General features: G+C 39.1%; 1 protein-coding gene across 1 annotated transcript in view; it reads left to right on the top strand.

Annotated features, from left to right (window-relative positions):
• NCOA3 (nuclear receptor coactivator 3) overlaps nucleotides 1-21289 on the top strand; it is an 83327-nt gene extending 62038 nt beyond the window's left edge. The window contains exons 7-24 of the mRNA XM_061375387.1: nucleotides 157-331; nucleotides 883-1071; nucleotides 1315-1416; nucleotides 2194-2334; nucleotides 3476-3623; nucleotides 4510-4898; nucleotides 5297-6177; nucleotides 7584-7719; nucleotides 8809-8997; nucleotides 9522-9761; nucleotides 11040-11166; nucleotides 13150-13321; nucleotides 14070-14366; nucleotides 15494-15598; nucleotides 16047-16272; nucleotides 16478-16652; nucleotides 17174-17315; nucleotides 18043-21289. Coding sequence (XP_061231371.1) covers nucleotides 157-331; nucleotides 883-1071; nucleotides 1315-1416; nucleotides 2194-2334; nucleotides 3476-3623; nucleotides 4510-4898; nucleotides 5297-6177; nucleotides 7584-7719; nucleotides 8809-8997; nucleotides 9522-9761; nucleotides 11040-11166; nucleotides 13150-13321; nucleotides 14070-14366; nucleotides 15494-15598; nucleotides 16047-16272; nucleotides 16478-16652; nucleotides 17174-17315; nucleotides 18043-18054 — 3846 coding nt within the window. The 3' untranslated portion in view covers nucleotides 18055-21289. The remainder of the gene's footprint in view (nucleotides 1-156; nucleotides 332-882; nucleotides 1072-1314; nucleotides 1417-2193; nucleotides 2335-3475; nucleotides 3624-4509; nucleotides 4899-5296; nucleotides 6178-7583; nucleotides 7720-8808; nucleotides 8998-9521; nucleotides 9762-11039; nucleotides 11167-13149; nucleotides 13322-14069; nucleotides 14367-15493; nucleotides 15599-16046; nucleotides 16273-16477; nucleotides 16653-17173; nucleotides 17316-18042) is intronic.
• Nucleotides 21290-21664: the final 375 nt, after the last annotated feature.

Raw genomic sequence — 21664 nt, 5'->3', positions numbered from 1 at the left:
TCCTACAAGAAAAAAAAAATTGAACTTCTCCTCAGCCCTTGGAAAGAATTGCGTGTATTGCAGCTTGATGTTTATCACTCGCATAGCTTCTAAACTAAATGATGTTCAGAATTGGGTGGTGTGCCTTATATGATATGTTGTCATGTTGATATTTAGGCATTAGATGGCTTCCTGTTTGTTGTAAATCGAGATGGGAATATAGTATTTGTGTCAGAAAACGTCACACAGTATCTGCAGTACAAACAAGAAGATTTGGTTAATACAAGTGTCTATGGTATCTTGCATGAAGAGGACCGGAAGGACTTTCTTAAAAACTTGCCTAAATCTTCAGGTAATAAAAGTTGACTTACTACACTGTTACTAGGGTGTTTGAAAACAACTGCAGAGGAAAAAATAATGGATAACCTTTCAAAACAAGTGACTTGTACTAAGAATATTTGACTACAAAAATATGTTAATATTGAAAAATATTACTGTTGTCTTACTACAGGTTACCGCCAGAAATAAATGTGCTGGAAATTCATGCTGTACTTTAGCCTTTGCAGTTTGTTTACCTGTAACTTAAACCAAGGATACTAAAGGAATATATTTCCTAATGCCACAAGACTAGCTGAGGGAACTGCTTATTTTGTAAATACGTGAATGACTTTTCAGCTCTTCTTCAAGGGACTGAAACTGTCATTTAAGGGGAAGAGGGTTGTTTTATTTTGTTCTTGATACTGCTATTTTATACCAAGGTATTAAACTGGTGTTATATTGATAAAGCATCTTAAAATAGTCTTTAATCTCTCTAATATAGAAACAAGGCATCTAGATTAAGAAAAGTCAGTTATAAAATTACTTTATGTGAAAATCTTTATAAATTCTTTGTGTTCTTCAAAGTTAATGGAGTTGCTTGGACCAATGAAACACCTAGACAGAAGAGTCATACCTTCAATTGCCGAATGATGATGAAAACCTCTCATGATCTTTTGGAAGACGTAGGCAGCCACCAGGACGTACGTCAAAGATATGAAACAATGCAGTGTTTTGCTTTATCTCAGCCAAGAGCTATGATGGAAGAGGGGGAAGGTAGGAAATTTAATGGAATCAATGTGCAGAAAAGAGATCTTTGAGTGAAGCTTTTCGGTATTTGTTGTGTTATGGTATCTGCAATCCATTTTTATGTAAGCAGGAATAGAATGCAAAAACTTCAGTTCTGATTGCCTATACTTACATTTTAACAATAAAGGACAGTTCAGCTATTTTGTTGTATGCTTTAATAGAATAAACCAGGAAAGAAATGAAAGAAGAAACATTCTTTTTTAACTACAGATTTGCAGTCCTGTATGATTTGTGTGGCACGTCGTATCACAACTGCAGAAAGGGTGTTTCCAACAAATCCAGAGAGCTTTATTACAAGACATGATCTTTCAGGTGAGAAATATACCCAAGATGAAGGTAGGAAGGCATCTGGTTTTGTCCGTGTGCTCTTTTTTTCAATAAATCAAGTATGCCAATGAATTGCCTATCTGTAGTGACTATCAGAATTTGGACTGAAAACTCCCACCTGTTTTTTGCAATATGCCATGTTGCAGTGGGATGCATTTTCTGACTGTGTGCTAGCATGCTGTTATTTGACAGCTTGGTACAAAGCATTGCTTGTGTGTTAACTTGGCAGTGTTTGAAATGGTTGTCATTGTGCTTTCCTTTACGCATAAGAAATATTTTAAAACATAACTGAATGCTTGTATTTTTGTACAGTGCATGAGTTAATGTTTAAAGTGTTTTATGCAGTTTAAAGTGAAAGAATATATTGTAGATGGGGCTTTTCCAGATGCCAGGTAGTGTTTATTGATGTTCACTGTGGATGTAGTTGGTCAGGATTTTCAAAAATCTTACTGTATGCATCCTTTGGGTGCCTTGTAACCAGACACTAATGCTACTGTTTTCTAAAGCTCTGGCATTAACCTGTGGATGATTAACTTCTTCTAACTCTAAATCCCTTTGAATATTGATGTTTTAACAAGCAGCATCATATTCTCATATGGCAGGTAATCCGTAAGTGTAACTTCTGCATATTCAAGATTTGGTGTTTGACTCATGAACAATTAAAAAGGTGAAATTGGAGCCTTCTGAAACATACCACATTCATACAAAAGGATTGGTGTAGACATAAGGAGTTTAATGTGTGTATTTTCTTTCCTGTTACAGGCAAACTTGTCAACATTGATACAAACTCATTGCGGTCTTCCATGAGACCTGGCTTTGAAGATATAATCCGTAGGTGTATTCAGAGGTTCCTGTGCCATAATGATGGACAGTCTTGGTCAAACAAACGCCACTACCATGAAGGTGAAGATCTGTTTGGAGTGTTTGGTTGTACTGCTGTTCCCTGTGCTTGCATTTTTTTCTGCAAAACAAAAATGCTGTTTTCTGCCTGTGTTCTCTTTTTCCATATTTTTGTTCGTGTTAATTTCTGTGACTCATATTTACCAGCTGAGGGAGGATGTCCTCTTGAGCAATAGGAATTCTGGTGAAAGTTATTTTGTTTTTTCTAATGTGTCTCTACAGATAATTATTGTGAAAAATATCAGGTACATGATCTGAGAACCCGAAGCAAGTTGTTTTTCCACAGCTGCATGTAACAATGACAGTGACAGCTATACTTTTGTAATAGCATCTAATCCTTAATTATCTTGAAGTTGGTATTTTTGTTTAACATTAGTTTGATTTTAATTTAATTCATTCTTTCTTTTGTTAAAGGATAGGTCACAAAAGTGATAACAGTTTTGTTAAACGCTATGATAACAACCTTTTTCTTATTCAAGACACAAGGGTTCAAAATACATTCAGTGTTCCAGTGATTTTGTATTGAAGTATTTTGTAATGCTAATTTGATAACCTTCATAGATAAAGTGAAGTACAGCCACTGTCTTCAGTAAGAAAGATGATGTTTTTAAAGTTTTCTGATCTGTGATACTTTTGAAGGATTCACAAAGTAATTCAAGTAGAGGGGATAATAAATAAACTCATACTGGCAGAAACTGGGGTTTCCATTCCATTGGAGGTTCTTCAATTTATCTGATTAAATAAACCCGAAATTAATCTGGAATTTGGAGCTCAGATTAAAAGCAATAATTTGCACATTTTTTTAATAAAATAAAACTTTTAAACTTGAAAATACTTTCCCAAGGAGAGGCCATGGAAACCTGCTAAGCTGGCCTTGGGAGTGTGTTAACAAATGCAGGACTTTTTGTGCTGGGCATGCTGAGCACAATTTACTGCAGCAGCAAAATAATCTTGTTTGCTTTTATCTTTCCAAATTTAGGAGAAAACATGGAATACTTGTTTTTTCTGAGTATCTTGGGTGTGTCTGCTTAATTATTTCTTATTTAGTATATCTACACAAGATTGTGTTAATCAATCTGCAGAGTGCATATTAGTAATTACTGCTTTTTAAAATGTGAACTCTATTTGTGTATTTCCTTTGCAGCTTACACACAAGGTCATGCTGAAACACCACTGTATCGGTTTTCTTTAGCGGATGGCACTATAGTGACAGCACAGACAAAGAGTAAACTGTTTCGAAATCCTGTAACTAACGACCGCCATGGATTTGTCTCTACCCACTTTCTTCAAAGGTGAAATCAGTGCTATCTCTTTTTCATTTAAGTATCATAGCTTTTAAAACGTATCTGACCTTGAAGATACAAAAATATTTTACCTGATTAAGACTCAAGCAGAGGGGGAGTAACTTGGGAAGCAGAGCTGCATAGCGTACAAATAAATGTCACCCTAACACTGACACTCCAACTTAACTGTGAGGCAGAAAGACAGTCACAAAGAGAGGTTTTTCCTCAGTACCTACATGGAGCCTGTGTTATGTATTCATTAGTCTTTTGGGTTAACATTTATAATGATGAAACACTGAAAATAGAAATGCTCAGTTAGATGCTTTATCTTACTCTTTTTAATTGCAGACCAATTAAAAAGACAACAGAACCCCCTCAGATGCATCATTGATGACTCAAATGTACCTTAAATAGCACTTCATGTGACCTGTTCTTGTTGATTGCAAGAATAATTGAAATGCCACTCTGGAGAGATCTGTCTTCTTCTGGCATTAAAGTGCCTCCAGATGCTGAAAAATGAGCAGCTGAGATTGGTCAAGGCATCATTAGTGTGCACAGTAGAAAGGTGTCATGCCTTGACACAGGAAGGGAGTAGAAGGAAGATGTTTAAATTGATAAACTTGACTAATGGCTGTTGATGAAAGGCTTTTGAAGAGATACTGTGTGTACTTGTAACCCATATCACCTAAAAGACCAAGCACTTCTGTAATGAATAAACGAGTGGTGAGTGGCACGGCTTAGTTCTGCTTCTGCAGAAGCTTGAATCCTCACTTGTCTTTTTGAAAAGATATTTGTAAAATTCTTTAATTATGTTTTCTGTCTTTGTAGCACTTGATTCCATATACAGTTTTAATTTGTTTTCTTGGGGTTTCTGGGGTTGTTGTTAAACTTACAGAGAACAAAATGGATATCGGCCAAATCCTAATTCAGTTGGGCAAAATGTCAGAACACCTGTGGCTGGAAACACGAATTCTGTTGGTGGTCTTATGAACATGTCACCTGGCCAAGGCATGCCAGTGCAGAACAGGAGCTATGGTATGGGAGATCCCAGTGCTGTGGGTCAGCTCAGCAACACTCGATATGGAGGCCCTGGTAATATGGCGCCTGGGAACTCTGGACCTGGACTGCAGTCCTCAGCTTACCAGAACAACAGTTACGGCTTAAATATAAGTAGCCCACCACATGGTAGTCCTGGTTTAGCTTCCAACCAACAGAACCTAATGATATCTCCTAGGAATCGAGGGAGTCCAAAAATGAGTTCACACCAATTTTCTCCAGTTACAGGTATTTTATTTTTGCTATAATCTCTTTTATTAATCTCCCTTTCTCGGTTTTATCTGAATTCTATCTTTCATCCTTTTTAAGAGTTCTGTATGACCTTGTGTAACTAATGTAATGGTAAAAAAATATTTCAGAATCATAGTATCATGGAATGGTTTGGGTTGGAAGGGGCCTCAAAACTCATCCAGTTTCAACTCCCTGCCATGGACAGGGATACCTTCCACAAGACTGGGTTGCTTTAAGCCCTGTCCGGCCTGGCTTTGAACACTGCCAGGGATGGGGCAGCCACAACTTCTCTGGGCAATAATTAACTCACTGTGGCAGTCATACATAGTCCAAAGGAAAAGTAGATACAGACATTACTGTAGTCTAATAAATTTGATCTCTGTCATGTGATACAGGTATGCACTCTCCAATGGGATCTGCCAGCAACACCAGCACCAGCACTTTCTCCAGCAGTTCTCTTAGTGCTCTTCAAGCCATTAGTGAGGGTGTTGGAAATTCTCTCTTATCAACACTGTCTTCACCAGGTCCAAAGTTGGATAATTCCCCAAACATGAGCATAGCTCCACAAAGTAAAACAAGTACCCAGGACTCCAAAAGCCCTTCCGGTTTGTACTGTGAACAAAACCAAGTGGAAAGTTCCATCTGCCAGTCAAACAGCAGGGATCTCCTTAGTGAAAAAGATAGTAAAGAGGGAAATCTAGAGGCATCTGAAAGTCAAAGAGGACCGTCTGAAAGCAAAGGGCATAAAAAACTGCTTCAGCTGCTCACGTGCTCATCAGAGGAAAGAGGGCATTCTACAGCATCAAACTCCCCTTTGGACTCAAACTGTAAAGAATCTTCTACCAGTGTTACCAGTCCTTCAGGAGTTTCTTCATCAACATCTGGAGGGGTGTCTTCCTCCTCAAACATGCACACGTCCCTCCTGCAAGAGAAGCATCGGATTTTGCATAAACTGTTGCAGAATGGTAATTCTCCTGCAGAAGTAGCCAAGATTACGGCTGAAGCTACTGGTAAAGACACATATCATGATACTAGTAATACAGGCCCCTGTGGAGAAGGCACTGTCAAACAGGAGCAACTGAGCCCAAAGAAGAAGGAAAACAACGCTTTACTAAGATACCTGTTAGATAAAGATGATGTTAAGGATCCACTTTCCAAGGAGTTGAAGCCTAAAGTAGAAAATGTGGATAATAAAATGGGACAATGCAGTAGTTCTACAATTCCTACTTCTAGTCAAGAAAAAGAGACAAAAATAAAAGCAGAACCAGTAGAGGAGGTACAGTATAATGTAAAATGAGAGTCGCGAACAAACCAATAATTGCTTATTAGAGTGAATGGGTAAATACAGAACACTTCAGTAAGTGTGTGTAAGCATTTCTAAGAAAGTTCTGTGCAAATGGTGTGAAACTATACACTCTGGTTTGATTGTAACTGAAAAAGCACAGGATATGTATATAACCAAATGTGCCCTGTCAGTCCTGGACTGATGTTGTCTTTAAGTTATAGTATGACTAAGATAACATATATTTGCAAATTATTCTTTAAAATCAGATCTTTAACACCTGCTATTTCACATAACACATGTTTATTTTCATGGCTTAATAGGACATGGAGCTGTAACTGCTTCTGTATTCAGTAGGCAATACAGTAGCAAAAGGTGAAACATGATTTCATGTTGGAAGTACAAACAATACACAAAAATGTGTAATAGTTACAATAGTCATATATTGGTTCAAGTTCATTCACTGGTTTTACCACCTTTTTTTTTTCCTGAAGTGAAGGAAAATGTTGTTCCAAATACTTACATATTCAGCATTTAGGTAAATACATGTGTATTTATTTGTTTCTGTGTTTCTAAAGTTGCAATTCTAAGAAATGTCATGATATAGCAAACGATACCACCGTGGAACAACTCTCCCAAAAGCAGTACACTTGCTAGGCACAGCTGTTCTTCAAATTATAATGTGTATATAATAATTCTTTTGTATTTAGTTCCTTAGTCAACATTTGGAACAGCTTCAAAGTACGTAACACTGGTCAGTATGGCAGAGTTTACTGAAAACATGCTGGTATCTTAGAACTTGGATTTCCCAAGTCAGTAATAACTATGCAAATAAAAATTACTGCACAATTTTTATATTAGCTAATGGCTGACTATAAATGAAACACTTTATAATGTTTATTGAGTACCACTGATGCAAAAGTCACTAACTCCTCTGTAATTGTACTGGATGCATGGTTTTAGTCCTTGCTCCTGAGATCTAAAATTAACGTGTTCAGAGAAGCTTGTTTAGTGACAAAACAAATCCACTATATATGCAAAACACATCCACAAATCTTCTGTTAACAGGATGCGTTTGTGACATTGTTTGCTCCCCTCAGTGTTTTTATCTTTATAATTTGTGATGACTGAACTGTTTATATTAAGAGGTGCCTTTTGTTTTATTTATGTGTACCTCCAGTTTCTCCTAATTCTCAAAATCAGCCAAGCAAAATAATCTTAAAAGTGTAGCTAAATGATATCCAAAGCTCTCTGGAAATTGCGAGACAGCTCAAGGTACTGTCATTGAACTGAAACACTCGTCTCCCAGTTATCTTTGAAGATTAGCAAGGAACTAAATAAGAGCTGAAGGATAGCCGCATGATGGTAAATAACCTTGCTATTTTACTGCATCTTTTCAGATGAATGGAGACTTGGATAATTTGGATGCAATTCTAGGTGATCTGACTAGTTCAGAGTTTTACAATAATGCCATGTCTGCAAATGGAACTAACCTTGGAACAAAGCAAGCCTTATTTCAAGGAAATGCCTCATTGGGTAAGGAAACTAATCTAATATCACTTTGGGTTTAAATTTAGAGTTTTCTTCTTGCCTGATGTAAACTTAATACATCCTCAAATCTTTAGGGAGTACTTTCTTGATCTTCTTTATCTTCAAGGACAAATGTCATGCAAAAAGGCCATGAAACAAGTGTACATATACATATATATACACATTACATATAGTGTAATAATGTACACTATTGTCCTATTGTCTTGCAGCACTCATCTACTATAGACACAATAAATAGCATTAACTTCAGTTCCTTGTTTTATGGTTTCTTCTGAGTTTGCCTGACAAGGATTTCTCAAAGACATTAGGATAAACATTTTTTTAGTTTTTGATTGCCCACTTATGCTGTGCGAAAACACCTGTGGCCTGTAAATTCTAATGAGTATTCCTCAACATTGAGAGGAATGCCCTTGCTGAGTAGGAAGCTGAGTAGGAGGGAATGATAACCTTGCCAGAGCAGTGTCATTGCAGTTGTCACTTCCTTTTATAATGATGCTCATCTCTTGATTGAATAAGGCAGTAGATTGCTGAGGTAACCTAAGGAGGTGAAACATGGATAATGAAAAATGTGCAAACAGATACATGAACACATACTACTGCAGCTTTTGGCTGTGGAGCACAATGATTTCTGGGTTAATTAGCCCACCACTCAGGGACATGTTGTGTCTGGATTCAGCCTGTTCCAGACAGAAGCATTTGACTTGTTTCTGTCTCTGTCTCTTCTGTTATCCCAAGGCTGGGCAGCCCACTCATATCTATAGTTATTTTTCTGTCTCTCAAGGAGGCTGTAGTACTAGTGTGTTTCAAAATGTTAAAAACATGCTTCATTACAGAACTTAAAATACGTCTTTTGATGTCTAGGGCCAAATGGAACTGCATTTGGCTTTTCCTGTAAAAGGTCCTAACTATGTACTTGAAGTATGATTTGTGTAGTAAGAACATCAAATACAGAAGCTCTTCCTGGCTCTTTTAAGGTCAAACATCTGTGCCTATAAATGGATCAGACTTATTTAAGTTATTAATGGTACTTTCTATCCAAAACATAATTGCATGCATTTTTTAATACTTTAACAGGTATGAGGAGTCCCCAGGCTATGCAGACCACCCGCCCACCTTTCAGCAGAGCCATGTCTTTAGACAGCCCTGTGGGCTCCAGCGTTCCAGCGAGGAACATCAATGCATTCTCCATGTTACAAAAGCAAAATTTGATGGGCGGAAGTCCAAGAATGATGGAAAATCAGGAAAATTTTGGAGCAAATATGGGTTGGTTGCTCATGTACAAATGTTGCTTGTGTCATTGTAAAGGAAGAAGCTTTTGTGTAAAAAAGGGTGCAGGATGATAATGCAAATTTTGGTCAAAAGAAACCTTAAAGAATAATACTTTTACCATGAGATTTATAAATACTTTTAAATTATTGTCCCTAGCTAAAATTTTAAGAACTGTCCACTAGCTGTGTAGTGTTACCAGTACTTTACTTTCAGTTAGTAGTTAAATTATTTTATACTATTTTGAGGTTTGTATTTAACATACATTTTTGATACATAGAAGGCAAGAACAGGTCACAGTGGCAGCCATTAATATTTTAAAGTAGTAATACAATTGTTTGATGCTTTAGAACTTGGCAGAACAAGCTTGAGATTCTTTTGTAGGAGTTCAGTGAATTGCTCTGTTGCTGGCAGGTGTCCTTGTTGATAAAACAAACCCAACCCTCCTTAAAATAGATGAAATCCAAAGCACGTAATGTACTGTAGTTGAAAATTATTGTATTTTCTGTTCTTCATTACAGTAAGTGCTCCCAATAGGAATGTAGTGATGAATCAGCATCAGTCAGGAGACTGGGGTTTGCCAAACTCGAAGGTGAACAGATTGGACCCTACGAATTCTGCTTCGATGTTGAGAGCCGGACCTGAGTTCAGCGCGGCCCTTCCCAGACCCACGATGGGTGCCTCTATCCCGGGGCTGCCTGTTCGCTCCAACAGTGTGCCTGGCACAAGACCAATGCTGCAGCAGCAAATGATTCACATGCGTAAGTTCACTCACGTTGTACTGTCCTGGTTAACAGAGACTCATTAGTTTTGTAGTAAGCATTCATCATCAGAATCTATTTGGTTTTGGGCAAACAGTAGCTTTTCAGCAAAGGCCTTTGAGGTAAAGATTGTTCTTGTTCCCAGACTGGGACATGTAATGACTTTTTGATGGTCTTTTTGTTCTGGTGATATCTGTGTGTTTCACACACAGATGATTCATGCCATGTGTGATTATATTTGAAGATACTACAATCCTGATTAATTTATTGTGTTTGATATAGATGTTTTTCTGATGTTGACTTCATGGTAATTGGGGTTTTAAAGCTTTTAACTATTTCAAAATTCTTTTCCCATGGAGTATCCAGATTTTGATACAAACCCACACAGAAATACAGGTTCTCTTTTAAATATTCACTTTTAATAGGAGAAGATAAGCTGCATGTCTAAAATATGAAGAGTCTTATAGTCTATGTTTTTTTCCTGTTTTATCATTATAACAGCAGTCTAACCTGGAGCTGAAGTTGTCCTGTCTGTTGTGCCACTGCCAGCATGCCCCAAAAGGGCTAAAATAGAGGGAGGCATTCCTTTTTTTCTGTTCTGATCACAGAAGGCTACCAGGGCTGGTACCAGTTCTCTTAGACAGACTTGCTATTTCAATGTGATAGGTGGATGCAAGGCTAAATCAGGAAGAAATTTGTGCAGTCCTTACTGAGTCAGAATCCCTCAACTTCATCTCCTAGAAACTGTTATTGCTGGAGATTTCTCCAAATACTGGGAAATAATGTGATGACAAGCTCTCCTGCATAGTGCTGTTTGCCTCTGTCTAGGTAGCAGGAAGATCATACTACTGAAGAGCAAATTGTTATGTACCTTCTGATTATTTCAATGTTCTCTGTTCTGGAATTTAAAATGCCAGATGTTGGTGTCACTGTGACGATGTGTATTTGCTAGTGCCAGATTTCATTGGCCAGAAACCTCATTTTCTTTGGATGTAAAGTTGCTGTATCCATCAAGTTCCTATTTAAGGGCTGAAGGATTCTGTGCTAGCAGGGTAGCAGCTTTAGATCCATAATGTCATATTTAAATCTGTGGTTGATATACTCCTGAAATTATCTTGAGTGTGAGTTTAGTGTGTATACACTTGAAAACATGCTAAAGGGAAGCTTGTGAAGCTGCTTGACAGTTTGTGTGATCATCCATCACAGTGCTTTATGGGAACACTGGGAGAGCAAGATGACACTTCTGCTGTTAAAACCCACACACGTTTTGTCTCACAGGGCCAAATGAGATGAACATTGGCATGGGGGGGAATCCGTATGGACAGCCAGGACCATCTAACCAACCAGGAGCATGGCCCGACAACATGCTTTCCATGGAGCAAGCATCGCGGGGTTCACAAAACAGGTAGAATTGGGGAGGGTTTTAAAATAAGTTTAAATACCACTGTTCACTGTTTGTCTGAATTTAAGACCTAGAAAAAAGAAAATTATTTAACATTGTCCTGGGTTCAGCAGTAGCAGTCATTTTTCTCCTTCTTAGTAGCTAGTGCAGTGCTGTGTTTTTGACTTTCAGCCTCAGAACAGTGGTGATAACACCAGTGTTTTTAGCTGTTGCTAATTAATGTTTACTCTGACCAAGGACTTTCTGAGTCTCATGCTCTGCCAGGGAGGAGAGGAAGCTGGGAGGAAGCAGAGACAGGACACCTAACCTGAACTAGCCAAAGGGGTATTCCATAACAGAGCACATCATGCCCAGTATATAAACTGGGGGCAGTTACCCGGAAGGGCTAGATCGCTGCTCGGATAGGGCTGCATATCGGTAGGCAGGTGATGGGCAGTTATATTCTCTTCCCTTGTTATTTCCCTTGTCATTATTATTGTTGGTGGTAGCAGCAGTGATTTGTGTTATACCTTAGTTACTGGACTGCTCTTACCTCAGCCCGTGGGAGTTACGTTCTTTTGATTCTCCTCCCCATCCCTCTGGGAGCAGGGGGAGGAAGGTGGGGGCAGGGGGGAAGTGAGCAAGTGGCCGTGTGGTTCTGAGTTACCGTCTGGGCTTAAAATCACAGCAAGAATGCACAGTGGAGATAACAGGTTGGAGTCAGAATCTGTTTCCATTTCTGCTGCTGCTGTGAATCACAGAATCACACAGTGGTTTGGGTTGGAAGGGATCTTAAAGCTCTTCCAGTTCCAACCGCCTGCCACGGGCAGGGACATCTTCCACTAGACCAGATTGCTCAAAGCCCCATCCAGCGTGGCCTTGAACACTGCGAGGTATGGGTATCCCTGGTTCAGCAGCAGCAGTCATTTTTCTCCTCAGTAGCTGGTGCAGTGCTGTGTTTTTGACTTTAGTCCGAGAACAACACTGATAACACTGATGTTTTTAGTTGTTGCTAAGTAATGCTTACTGCAGTCAAGGACTTTTCAGTCTCATGCTATGCCAGTGAGGAGGGGCGTGGAAGACGGGAGGAAGCAGAGACAGGACACCTGACCTAAACTAGCTAAAGGGTTATTCCATACCACAGCACGTCATGTCCAGTGTATAAACTGGGGGCAGTTACCTGGAAGGCTGAGATTGCTGCTCATGTTGGGCTGGGTGTCAGTCGGAGGGTGGTGAGCAATTGCATTGTGCATCACTTGTGTTTGCTTTCCTTTTCCCCTTTTAGTTTTATGTTCTTCCCTTGTTATTTCCCTTATCATTATTATCACTGGTGGTAGCAGCAGTGGTTTTGTGTTATACCTGAGTTACTGGACTGTGTTTATTGCAACCTGTAGGAGTTACATTCTTTTGATTCTTCTTCCTATCCCTTCAGGAGCAGGAAGAAGTGGGGGGGTGGGTGGGGGGTGTGTGTGTGAGTGAGCAGCTGCACGGTTGAGTTACTGGCTGGGCTTAAACCACAAAAATGGGGAAGCCACAGTTTCTCTGAGCAACTTGTGCCAGAGTCTCACCAACCTCACAGTGAAGAATTCCTAATATCTAATCTAAATCTCCCCTCTGTCAGTTTAAAACCATTCCCCCTTGTCCTGTCATTACATGCTTCTGTAAAAAATCCCTGTAACACTGGATAACTCTTAAGCGAGCTCCATGAAGGCTTTACTAAAAAAGTGAGTCAGTCCTTGTGTAGGGAGGAACGGAGAAAAGAAGTGAGAAAATATGTTATTGTCTTTGTGGCACATGCAAAAGCCAGGAGAAAACATAATCTGTGGCTCAAGGGTACATGGCTGTTGAGTGGACTTTGTAGGACCTGAATTAGGGACTTAAGTTCTTGAATCTTACTTCCATCTTCTGGGTGTTTATAGTACTTAATCATCTCTAGGGCAATTATTGTATAAAACTATGTGTTTGCCTTTATAGTCCATAATGGCTGGGATGTTCTTATATTTCTAGACAACTGGTTAGAAACTCTTTGGATGACCTCTTGTGTCCAGCACCAAATATGGAAGGCCAGAATGATGAAAGGGCGCTTCTGGATCAGCTGCACACCTTGCTGAGTAACACGGATGTCACGGGGCTGGAAGAAATTGACAGAGCTTTAGGAATTCCTGATCTCGTAAACCAAGTAAGTAAACAGAGACTTTGGCCATTTATTTTCCAAACCCCATATTACTGTGTTACTTGAAAAGAAAGTGAAGAAGGCCTCCTCCTTTGCTCTGTCTCCTCACTTCTTTGTCTTGGTTTACCTAAATCTGGCTTTGGAAGCATCTACGCTGAGTAGTGATTTTCATTGGACAAGCTCAGTATTGATTATCTTTCTTGTGCATTACAAAAAGATAAAATGACAGTTTATTGTAATATGTCTTGTGTGTAGGGTGGTATTTTTGGGTGGAAATTATTATAATTCTGTAAGCAGAGAATTGTGTTGGGTTTCGTTAGTAAGCTGTTGTCAGCTGAGCTTGGGTTTTGAGATGTTTGACTGGCAGTGATGTGTTAGGGAGTAGGAGACTTCTATCTCCCCCAGTCCTTGAATTTGCATGGCTAGCAGATAAGGAAAAGCAATTCTGTGAATAACTTGGAACTTGCTGAAAACCACAAAATCACACTGTCATTTGTACAAATAGCAGTTTAAAAGTGTGGAATGGCTTGAATATGCCTGTGTAAGCAGTGTGCAGCAGAACTGAGTTTTAAAGAATTTATTATTATTAATAATTTTCCACTTGTCTGAAGACAAAACCAATAGTTATCTGTCCGTGCTGTGTTCTACCCAAGAAACTATTGGTGGTTGTATGCTGTGTTAGCTTTATTGTTTCGCTAGGAATTCCTACTTTAAAAATATACTGCTAGTGAAAACACTTTTGTATCTGTTGAAGGGACAAGCTTTGGAACCCAAACAAGATTCATTTCAAGGTCAGGAATCTTCAGTTATGATTGACCAGAAGCCTTCGTTGTATGGTCAGCCCTATCAAGGGCAAGGGGCAGCAATGCCAGGAGGTTTTAGTAACATTCAGGGACAACAGCCATCCTTTAATTCAGTGATGAATCAGATGAGCCAGCAGAGCAATTTTCCACTCCAAAGTATGCATCCTAGAGCAAACGTGATGAGACCTCGAACCAATACCCCAAAGCAGCTCCGCATGCAGCTCCAGCAGAGGCTTCAGGGGCAGCAGGTAACGTCTTGCTCCTGCATTTACACTTTCTTCTTGTTTCGGAATGGAATCAAGTGCACACTGAATTGTGTTGCTTCACGAGTAGGAAAATTGACGTTACAGCAGATGATTGAAAGGATGGATCTTTCATTTTGACGGTGCCTTTCACACTGAGCACCTAATGGCTGTAGGAGTGAAAGAACTTTTATTAGGACAGTTGTTCCTCCTTCATCAGTCTCCTTAGCTACAGAGGGGACTGGTGCCTGCAGCACACGTTACTGCTGCTACTTACCACAGTTCTCTTGTACGCCGCAGCCCTGAATGATCTCTTTATCTCCACGTTCAGATTTAGTGTTTTTTCTGAATCTCACTGATACCATTAAGCGGGCAGCTGCATTTCTCCTGTTAATCAAATGTTGCTTCTTTTCCACTATGTTTTCTAACCAGTCATTTGGGCTTATTGAAATCAGATTTGCTTTCTATTTCTCAGTTTGCTGTTATTTTAGGGTATTTTCTTAGGATGAAAGGTGAGAGAGTAGTTACAGCTGAATAGATCATAACACTGGGTAAAAGTATTGCTTAAAAAATTGCTGCATGCATTGACTTCCCCATGTGAAGATGCAGTCCTGATATCCAATACAATGTACAAAGAAAACTTGGAAAACTGAGAGAATGCTGTGTGACATGGAATGGCAATGTTTGATCCTTAGGGAAGTCTGTGTTCTCTCCTGGTTTTCTGTGGCAGGGACTCAATCTGTATGCTTTGGGGTTTTGTGAGTGTGAGGGAAGGAAACTGAACTTTATTATTTCAGGCAAAGCTGGTGGCTATACCCTTCTGCCCCAAACATGATTTGGAACAACTAGGTAGCCTGCTATATATATTAGTGCTTAAAGAGCACTAATCTCAAGGGAAGATAGAAATAAAGCCAGTTACTGCTGTGCTGTTTGGAGGGATTTTCTTTTTGTGTGTGTTTGAGCTGCTTAACCAAATAGCTTGGCACTTCAGGTACATCAAGCAAGGCAAAAATTAACCATTGCACTTGATGGATTCAAGAGGTCTGTAAAGACTCTCTTTTGGGGGAGTTGCCATTACTTTGTTCAGATATTGGTGTTTTGAAGCTAACAGTGCAAAAATCTCTTTTTCCAAGTTTATGAATCAGACCCGTCAAGCGCTTGAAATGAAAATGGAAAACCCAGTCAGTGGTAGTACCTCAGTGATGAGACCAGTTATGCAGCCACAGGTGGGGTCACAGGTAAGGAAGTACACCAGCCATCTGAAGCAGTGATTTTTAAACAGGCACGTCTTGTACATGGCTGTTTAGAACTTGCACCTTCTCGCACTGTTCCACAGCATTCCTTTTTTGTTTTGTTTGTTCCCCTGTACAATTAAAAAAGTTGGGTTTGTACCTCACTGAGATTTCAGAGGGCATGCTGCCAATAGAGTGTGCCGATAGTCTTTTCCATGTAGCATGTCATAGCTAATGTACTTTGTCATTTGTTTAGCACTAATGGCAACTTAAATGAAAGCCTTTGTCTGATATTCTGATGGTTTTTTTGTTCTGGCTGTGGGTTTTCTTATCTTTCTGTTCTGGTAATGGATATGCTGGGACTCAGGAAGGGTGTAGGTGGTTTGATTGACTCTGACACGATTTCATTGTAAAAGTGTTTTCTAATATGATTTTTCTTTTCTTTGGGGGATAGCAGCAAGGTTTTCTGAATGCTCAGATGGTGGCTCAGCGTAACAGGGAGCTAATAAGTCATCATTTTAGACAACAGAGGATGGCAATGATGATGCAGCAGCAACAGCAGCCTCAGGCCTTTAGTCCACCGCCAAATGTGACTGCCTCAGGAAGCATGGACAGTGCTTTGACAGGCCCACCAATGCCTCAAGTTCCTCCACAGCAATTCCCCTATCCACCTAATTACGGTACTAGTAATACTGTAGATTTTTTTTGTCTGTCTGGTTTTCTTTTCCCTTTCTTCATCCAAGCTACCTAAATACCAATAATTCTGAAATGTGGAAAATACTCTTACAAAATACTTCCTTTTTGCCTTCCCATCACTGCAAGAAAAAAAACCCTAAAAGTACTAGGTGATAACGGAAGTATCTTGTCTGTCCTTCCTTTTTAAAGGGATGAGCCAACAACCTGATCCTGCATTTACCAGAGTACCAAGCCCTCCCAACCCAATGATGTCATCAAGGATGGGACCCTCCCAAAATCCCATGATGCAGCATCCTCAGACAGCAACAATGTACCAGTCCCCTGAGATGAAGGGCTGGCCATCGGGAAGCATGGCCAGGAGCAGGTGAAGTACACATTTATAACCTGTAGGTCAAAAACTGTCTTTGATTGTGTTCAAAATAGAAGCTATGTTAAGTAGCTTGTAGTAGGAAAAGGATTCAGAAGAGGAGAAAAGTAATTGTATCTCTGGTTTCTGTATTGCCCTTGAGCCTGCTCTGGTTTAGGAAATTAAATGTCTCATGCGTACATCCATTTATTGATGTTGGACCTCTGCAGTCTGAATAATGAAAAAAATAACCTGGGGTAATACAACAGTTGTCAGTAGTATTACAATGGATGGTGCAGCCTAACAGAGGCCTCCAAAGTCATTACAGCAGGAAATGCACACACACTTCTGTGTGTTTTTGAAAATTCAGAGTTCCTTTTGGGAGGGGAAATTTCTGTTTCTACATTCAACAGGTATTAGGCAGAAACAAATGTAGAAATAGTTTTGTCTTTCATGCATTGACAGTGGGTGCAGGGAAGGCAATATATCAATGTGTAAGGTTCTTGGAGGGTAACTTTATTTATCCTTTTGTGCTGCAGTTCTTTCCCCCAGCAGCAATTCAGCCATCAGGCCAATCCAGCAGCATATGGCATGATGCACATGAATGGCAGCAGCGGCCATATGGGACAGATGAATATTAATACCATGCCCATGTCAGGGATGCCTATGGGTCCAGACCAGGTAAGCCAGAAACCCCAGAAAGCAAAACATGGAGATTATGAGAAGCATCTTCAGCAGATATAGAAGAAAGACTCTGTAGAACAGCTTTCATGAGTTGGACCAAGAGTCGTGGTAGCACAGTGTTCTCCTCTTGGCAGAAACTGCCCGTGAGACTTACCCTTAAAATTCTTTAGAAAACCTTGTGTGTGCATAGGAAGAAACCATGGAAAATTTAGGCCCCTTATTAGGGGGGAAAAATAAGCTAATAAACAGTCACTGCAAGGAAGACTGAAATACTGAATATACTTTTGCTGTAATCTTTCCAGAAAATGCCAAGGGATGAGCAATGTAGAACTGAGATAAGCTATTTAAGTAGAACATACCGTGTGAAATTTTGTCTAAGGAAGCACCCAAAATAATCTGAGGACTCCTGGGGGGATCAAGAAGGTATTGGAGGATTTTGATCTAACAAATACCTTTGATAGAGTGGGAAAAACAAAGGTTAAATACCAGATTTTCCAACCCCATGCATCACACAGTGAAGGTACTCAAACAGCACGTTTAGGAGGTTGTGGGACAGCATTTTTTCTCCGTGGGTTTATCTCCAAAGGGGAGCACTAAAATGCTGTTCTTGTGCTTAGAAATTGACTGTCAGCACTTTCCCCTTCAAAATGCACTATGTTGACCAGTTTTTTTCAGCAAAGGTGTTTTTTATTTTCTGGTGATTATTTCTCCTTTTCTTTAACAGAAATACTGCTGACACCTAGAACCATCTCGTCACACAAGAATGCGCTGTATTAATGATGCACTAGTATTACAAAGCAAAGCTACGCATTCTTCACATCAACTAACCCTGGCCTTATGGAAACAAGTGGGTTTTCCTGTTTATCACCACGATGTCATAAGTTAGTTCACTCAAGGGACGAAAGAACCCAATGCAAAAAAAACCCTACCCTACAAAAAATGCATTTTGGTAGAAGCAGTCTCTCTTATTACTGTATGTCGTGGTGTACAAAAGAAGGTCATAAATATTCTTGGTGCTCTGCCTCTAGAACTGTGAATTAGGCAGTGGCGAGTTAGTAGATACAATGGGTAGAGTCCTGGTTACCTTATCTAGCCACTGTGGCTACCCACAGCCCTTTCACCAACTACAGGCGGACAGAAGTGCCTGGAGAAGTCACAGTGGTAAGAAGTTTCTGATTTCTCTAGTAACAGTATCTGACAGAGAATGTAGTTCCTAGCCTTGACTCTTATATTAATTCCTGAATATAAATGCTGCTTTTAATCTCTTACCCCGAGTCAGGATTTCCCAAGCAAGGTGTTGGTGCAACATGAATTGGCACATACTAGTCCAAAATCCTGTCCATTGCAGCCATGGGGTAAAAAGAGAGGGTAATAAATTTAAATTATTTAAACACAATTGTGACTAATATTTACATATTGATGTGCAGCTGAGTGCACTTTATAAAAGACTATATAATGGATTAATGCAATATCTTTGATAAGGACTTAATATGAAGGTAAGGTGTACTCATGTTCCTTCTCAAACACAATCTCGTAAGAATGATTTGAAAAGACTGCATAATGTAATGTTTTCTGTGTAGGGAAATTAGAGCAATAATCCTTCATCTTTTGAAAACAACTTCAGAAAACTCAAGGCAAGGCACTGCAGTCTGAATCAGAGTTTTGCAGTCTTTTTGTGAATAAATTTTGTAAATATGATCTTTAAGATAATGTATTATATATATGACTTTTGTAGGTCACTAACTCATTTTTGCAGAGTTTGTGAAGCTAAATATTTAACAACATTGATTTCTGTAAACTCAGTGTAGTTGAGGTCCAAATAGAATTTTCTTTGGTTTTAATTAAATTTAATGACTTTGCAGCTGGGTGACTTTAGCCCACATCTTTCTCCTCTTTGGTCTTCAACACTTCATTTATTTTTCCATCTTTAACACATAGCTTTTTACAAAAGACCAGTTGGTAAATGCTTTCTCCACCTGTGAGCACTTTGTTGCATTTCTTCTTACATAAGGCAAATTGACAGAAAAGGCTCTGCATTGTTAGGTGTTCTGACTTGTCATGACAGTCATGTCTTTCTAGAGTGTTGCCTTTTCAGTTGATGAATCGGGATTGTGTCTTTTTTGGTCAATTTTAATGAAATCTAAATGTTCTTCGAAAAAAGTTTTGTCTGTTGCAAATACCTGTTGTTACATGACGTCAAGGCACCTATACGGATATCAAGCTGCGCTTTATTTAACCAAATGTCTGCACCTCATTGGATTGTTCAATCATAATGAATGTATTTTCTAAGCAGGTTTATCTTGTATCAGTATTTAAGTCTGGTTACAAATGCATTCCTATTACTTGTTAATAGGGTCCCCCCTCATCCCTCTGTTTTGGTTCCTTGATACAAAGAGCCCTTTGGAGTTTTTTCAGTTTCAGGCAGTTCCAACAAGTCAAACCTCTCAACTTCCATGAGGGATGACCCAGGAATGCTTAAGATGTGTGGTGCTTTTGTTCTGTTGTTCTCTTGTAATGGAAAACTGACTTCTCCTAAGTGAGTAAAAGAACCTAATCTGAGTTCTTGATTGCTTCTTCTGACCTGTAAGCAAGAGGTGGGTTTATTGCTCAGAATATTCAGTGATCTTCCATTTTAACAAAGTAACTAACTTTAGCTAGAAATATGCTCCAAAAGTTCATCCTTAGCACACAACCAGTTGTGTTCCAAAGGGAATGTAGATTCAATCGATTTACTTTATGCAACCTTGTCTCTGCAGTTAGTACTGAGTATATAGGTTAGGGTTAGTATTTATTTGAAATCTTCAGTCCAGTTCATGTGTTTTTTAATGCAAAACTTTTAAAAGCTTAAGCAACTTTGATCTTTCTTATTTCGTAGAACATATCTCTTTGTTAAGTGCTGCCTATTGAAGCTGAAAGGCAACAATCCCTTGCTTTTTATATCAATTCAGAGTAGAACAATCTTTATATTTTGTAGTTGTTCATGATATTGATGGAAACTACAAATCCCAGTTGCTTTCATCAGGTGAGCTCTTAGACTATCTACTAATTTATACATCCTGCCCTTCTAGTTCTTTTTAAATGAGTGATTCTATTTATACATCTGTGTATAACTGGTACCTGACTGATTGATATTAGAAAGAACCATCATTTTCTCATCTGTGTTTAGAATGTTGGCGCTTTCCAGTACTTACTTTTTTGCTGAATCCAAAGATTTTTAGTTTAAACTTGAGTAAGGGGGGGAGAGGGGCATTTCTAAAGTGCATCAATGACATCTTCCTTGGCAGCACTGATCCTAAACATGACATCATCCTTGAAAATCTTACTGCAGGAAATAAAACTGACCTTGAAAGCTGTTGACATCTACTCTGCCAATTCTGGTTTGCTTCAGTAGCAGCAGATTTTCTGAATGTTTTTAAAAACCAACCTGTGTACCATTTCTCACCAGTGAGAGGACAGTTAGCAAGGACAGCCACCTCCGCTCAGTGCTGCCTCACGAGCATCCTCATGCTACACGTCTCTGCTACTCTTTTGGTCACAGAAACATGTCTTTATAGAATTCATGTGTAGTGTTATTTTTTGAATCTTGGCCTAAAATACTGCTTTTAAAGTCAGCAAATCAGGACCATTTTTCAGTCGTAAGACAAAACTATTTGAATGTTGTACCAATTAGCACACGTTTTATTTTAGACTTTCTGTGCAGACTACCAGATGACAGTAATACAGCAAGATGAAACATGGAATTCTGAGAGCAATATTTAAAAAAATCTCAGGAGAAGGCATACAGTATTGAGAATTGCATTTAAGTTTAGTTTACATGATAAGTATTGCTTGAAATATCTGTATCTTTATTTTGCAAAACAGAAAATCATGGGACTGATCTATAAAAGAGTTGGTTGTAAGGTATTACTGCTCTTCTGATTTTTGTGTTTGGATGTTAATAATAATGTAAATAAAGGTTTCTATTTAAAATCGGAACTTGGTGATGCAGTGTTTTAGCTGTCAATACTTTAAGGCTGATAACTGTATCCTGGAAAGGTCAGAGAAAATCCAGTGCTATTACTGAGGAAAGGTGGGTATAGCAAATGATTTAATTTCTAGTTGACTGTAGGAGCTCAGGGAGTGGCAGTTGGATCTTGCATCTATGAGACCCATTTAGCAACTGATGTTGCAGTGACACCAAGTGGAATTTATGTCTTTTTCAACTTAAATAGCAGTCTTCAGCAGAGCTGGAGGAGAAAAGGCTAGAGGTTTCCCATAACTTGGTAAGAACCTGCCTTTCACAAAACACCAGCTACACTGTGTCCCCCTTACAAGGCCCAAAACTCAGGTTTCTGCATAAGGGACAT

The sequence above is a fragment of the Neopsephotus bourkii genome, unplaced genomic scaffold, assembly GCF_033783945.1.
Source record: "Neopsephotus bourkii isolate Nb327-2 ecotype Australia unplaced genomic scaffold, CSIRO-AGI_Nbou_v1 NB_1663, whole genome shotgun sequence".
NCBI classification, from domain to species: domain Eukaryota; kingdom Metazoa; phylum Chordata; class Aves; order Psittaciformes; family Psittacidae; genus Neopsephotus; species Neopsephotus bourkii.
The sequence above is the reverse complement of the archived record's forward strand: the minus strand, read 5'-3'. Positions and strand labels throughout refer to the sequence as shown.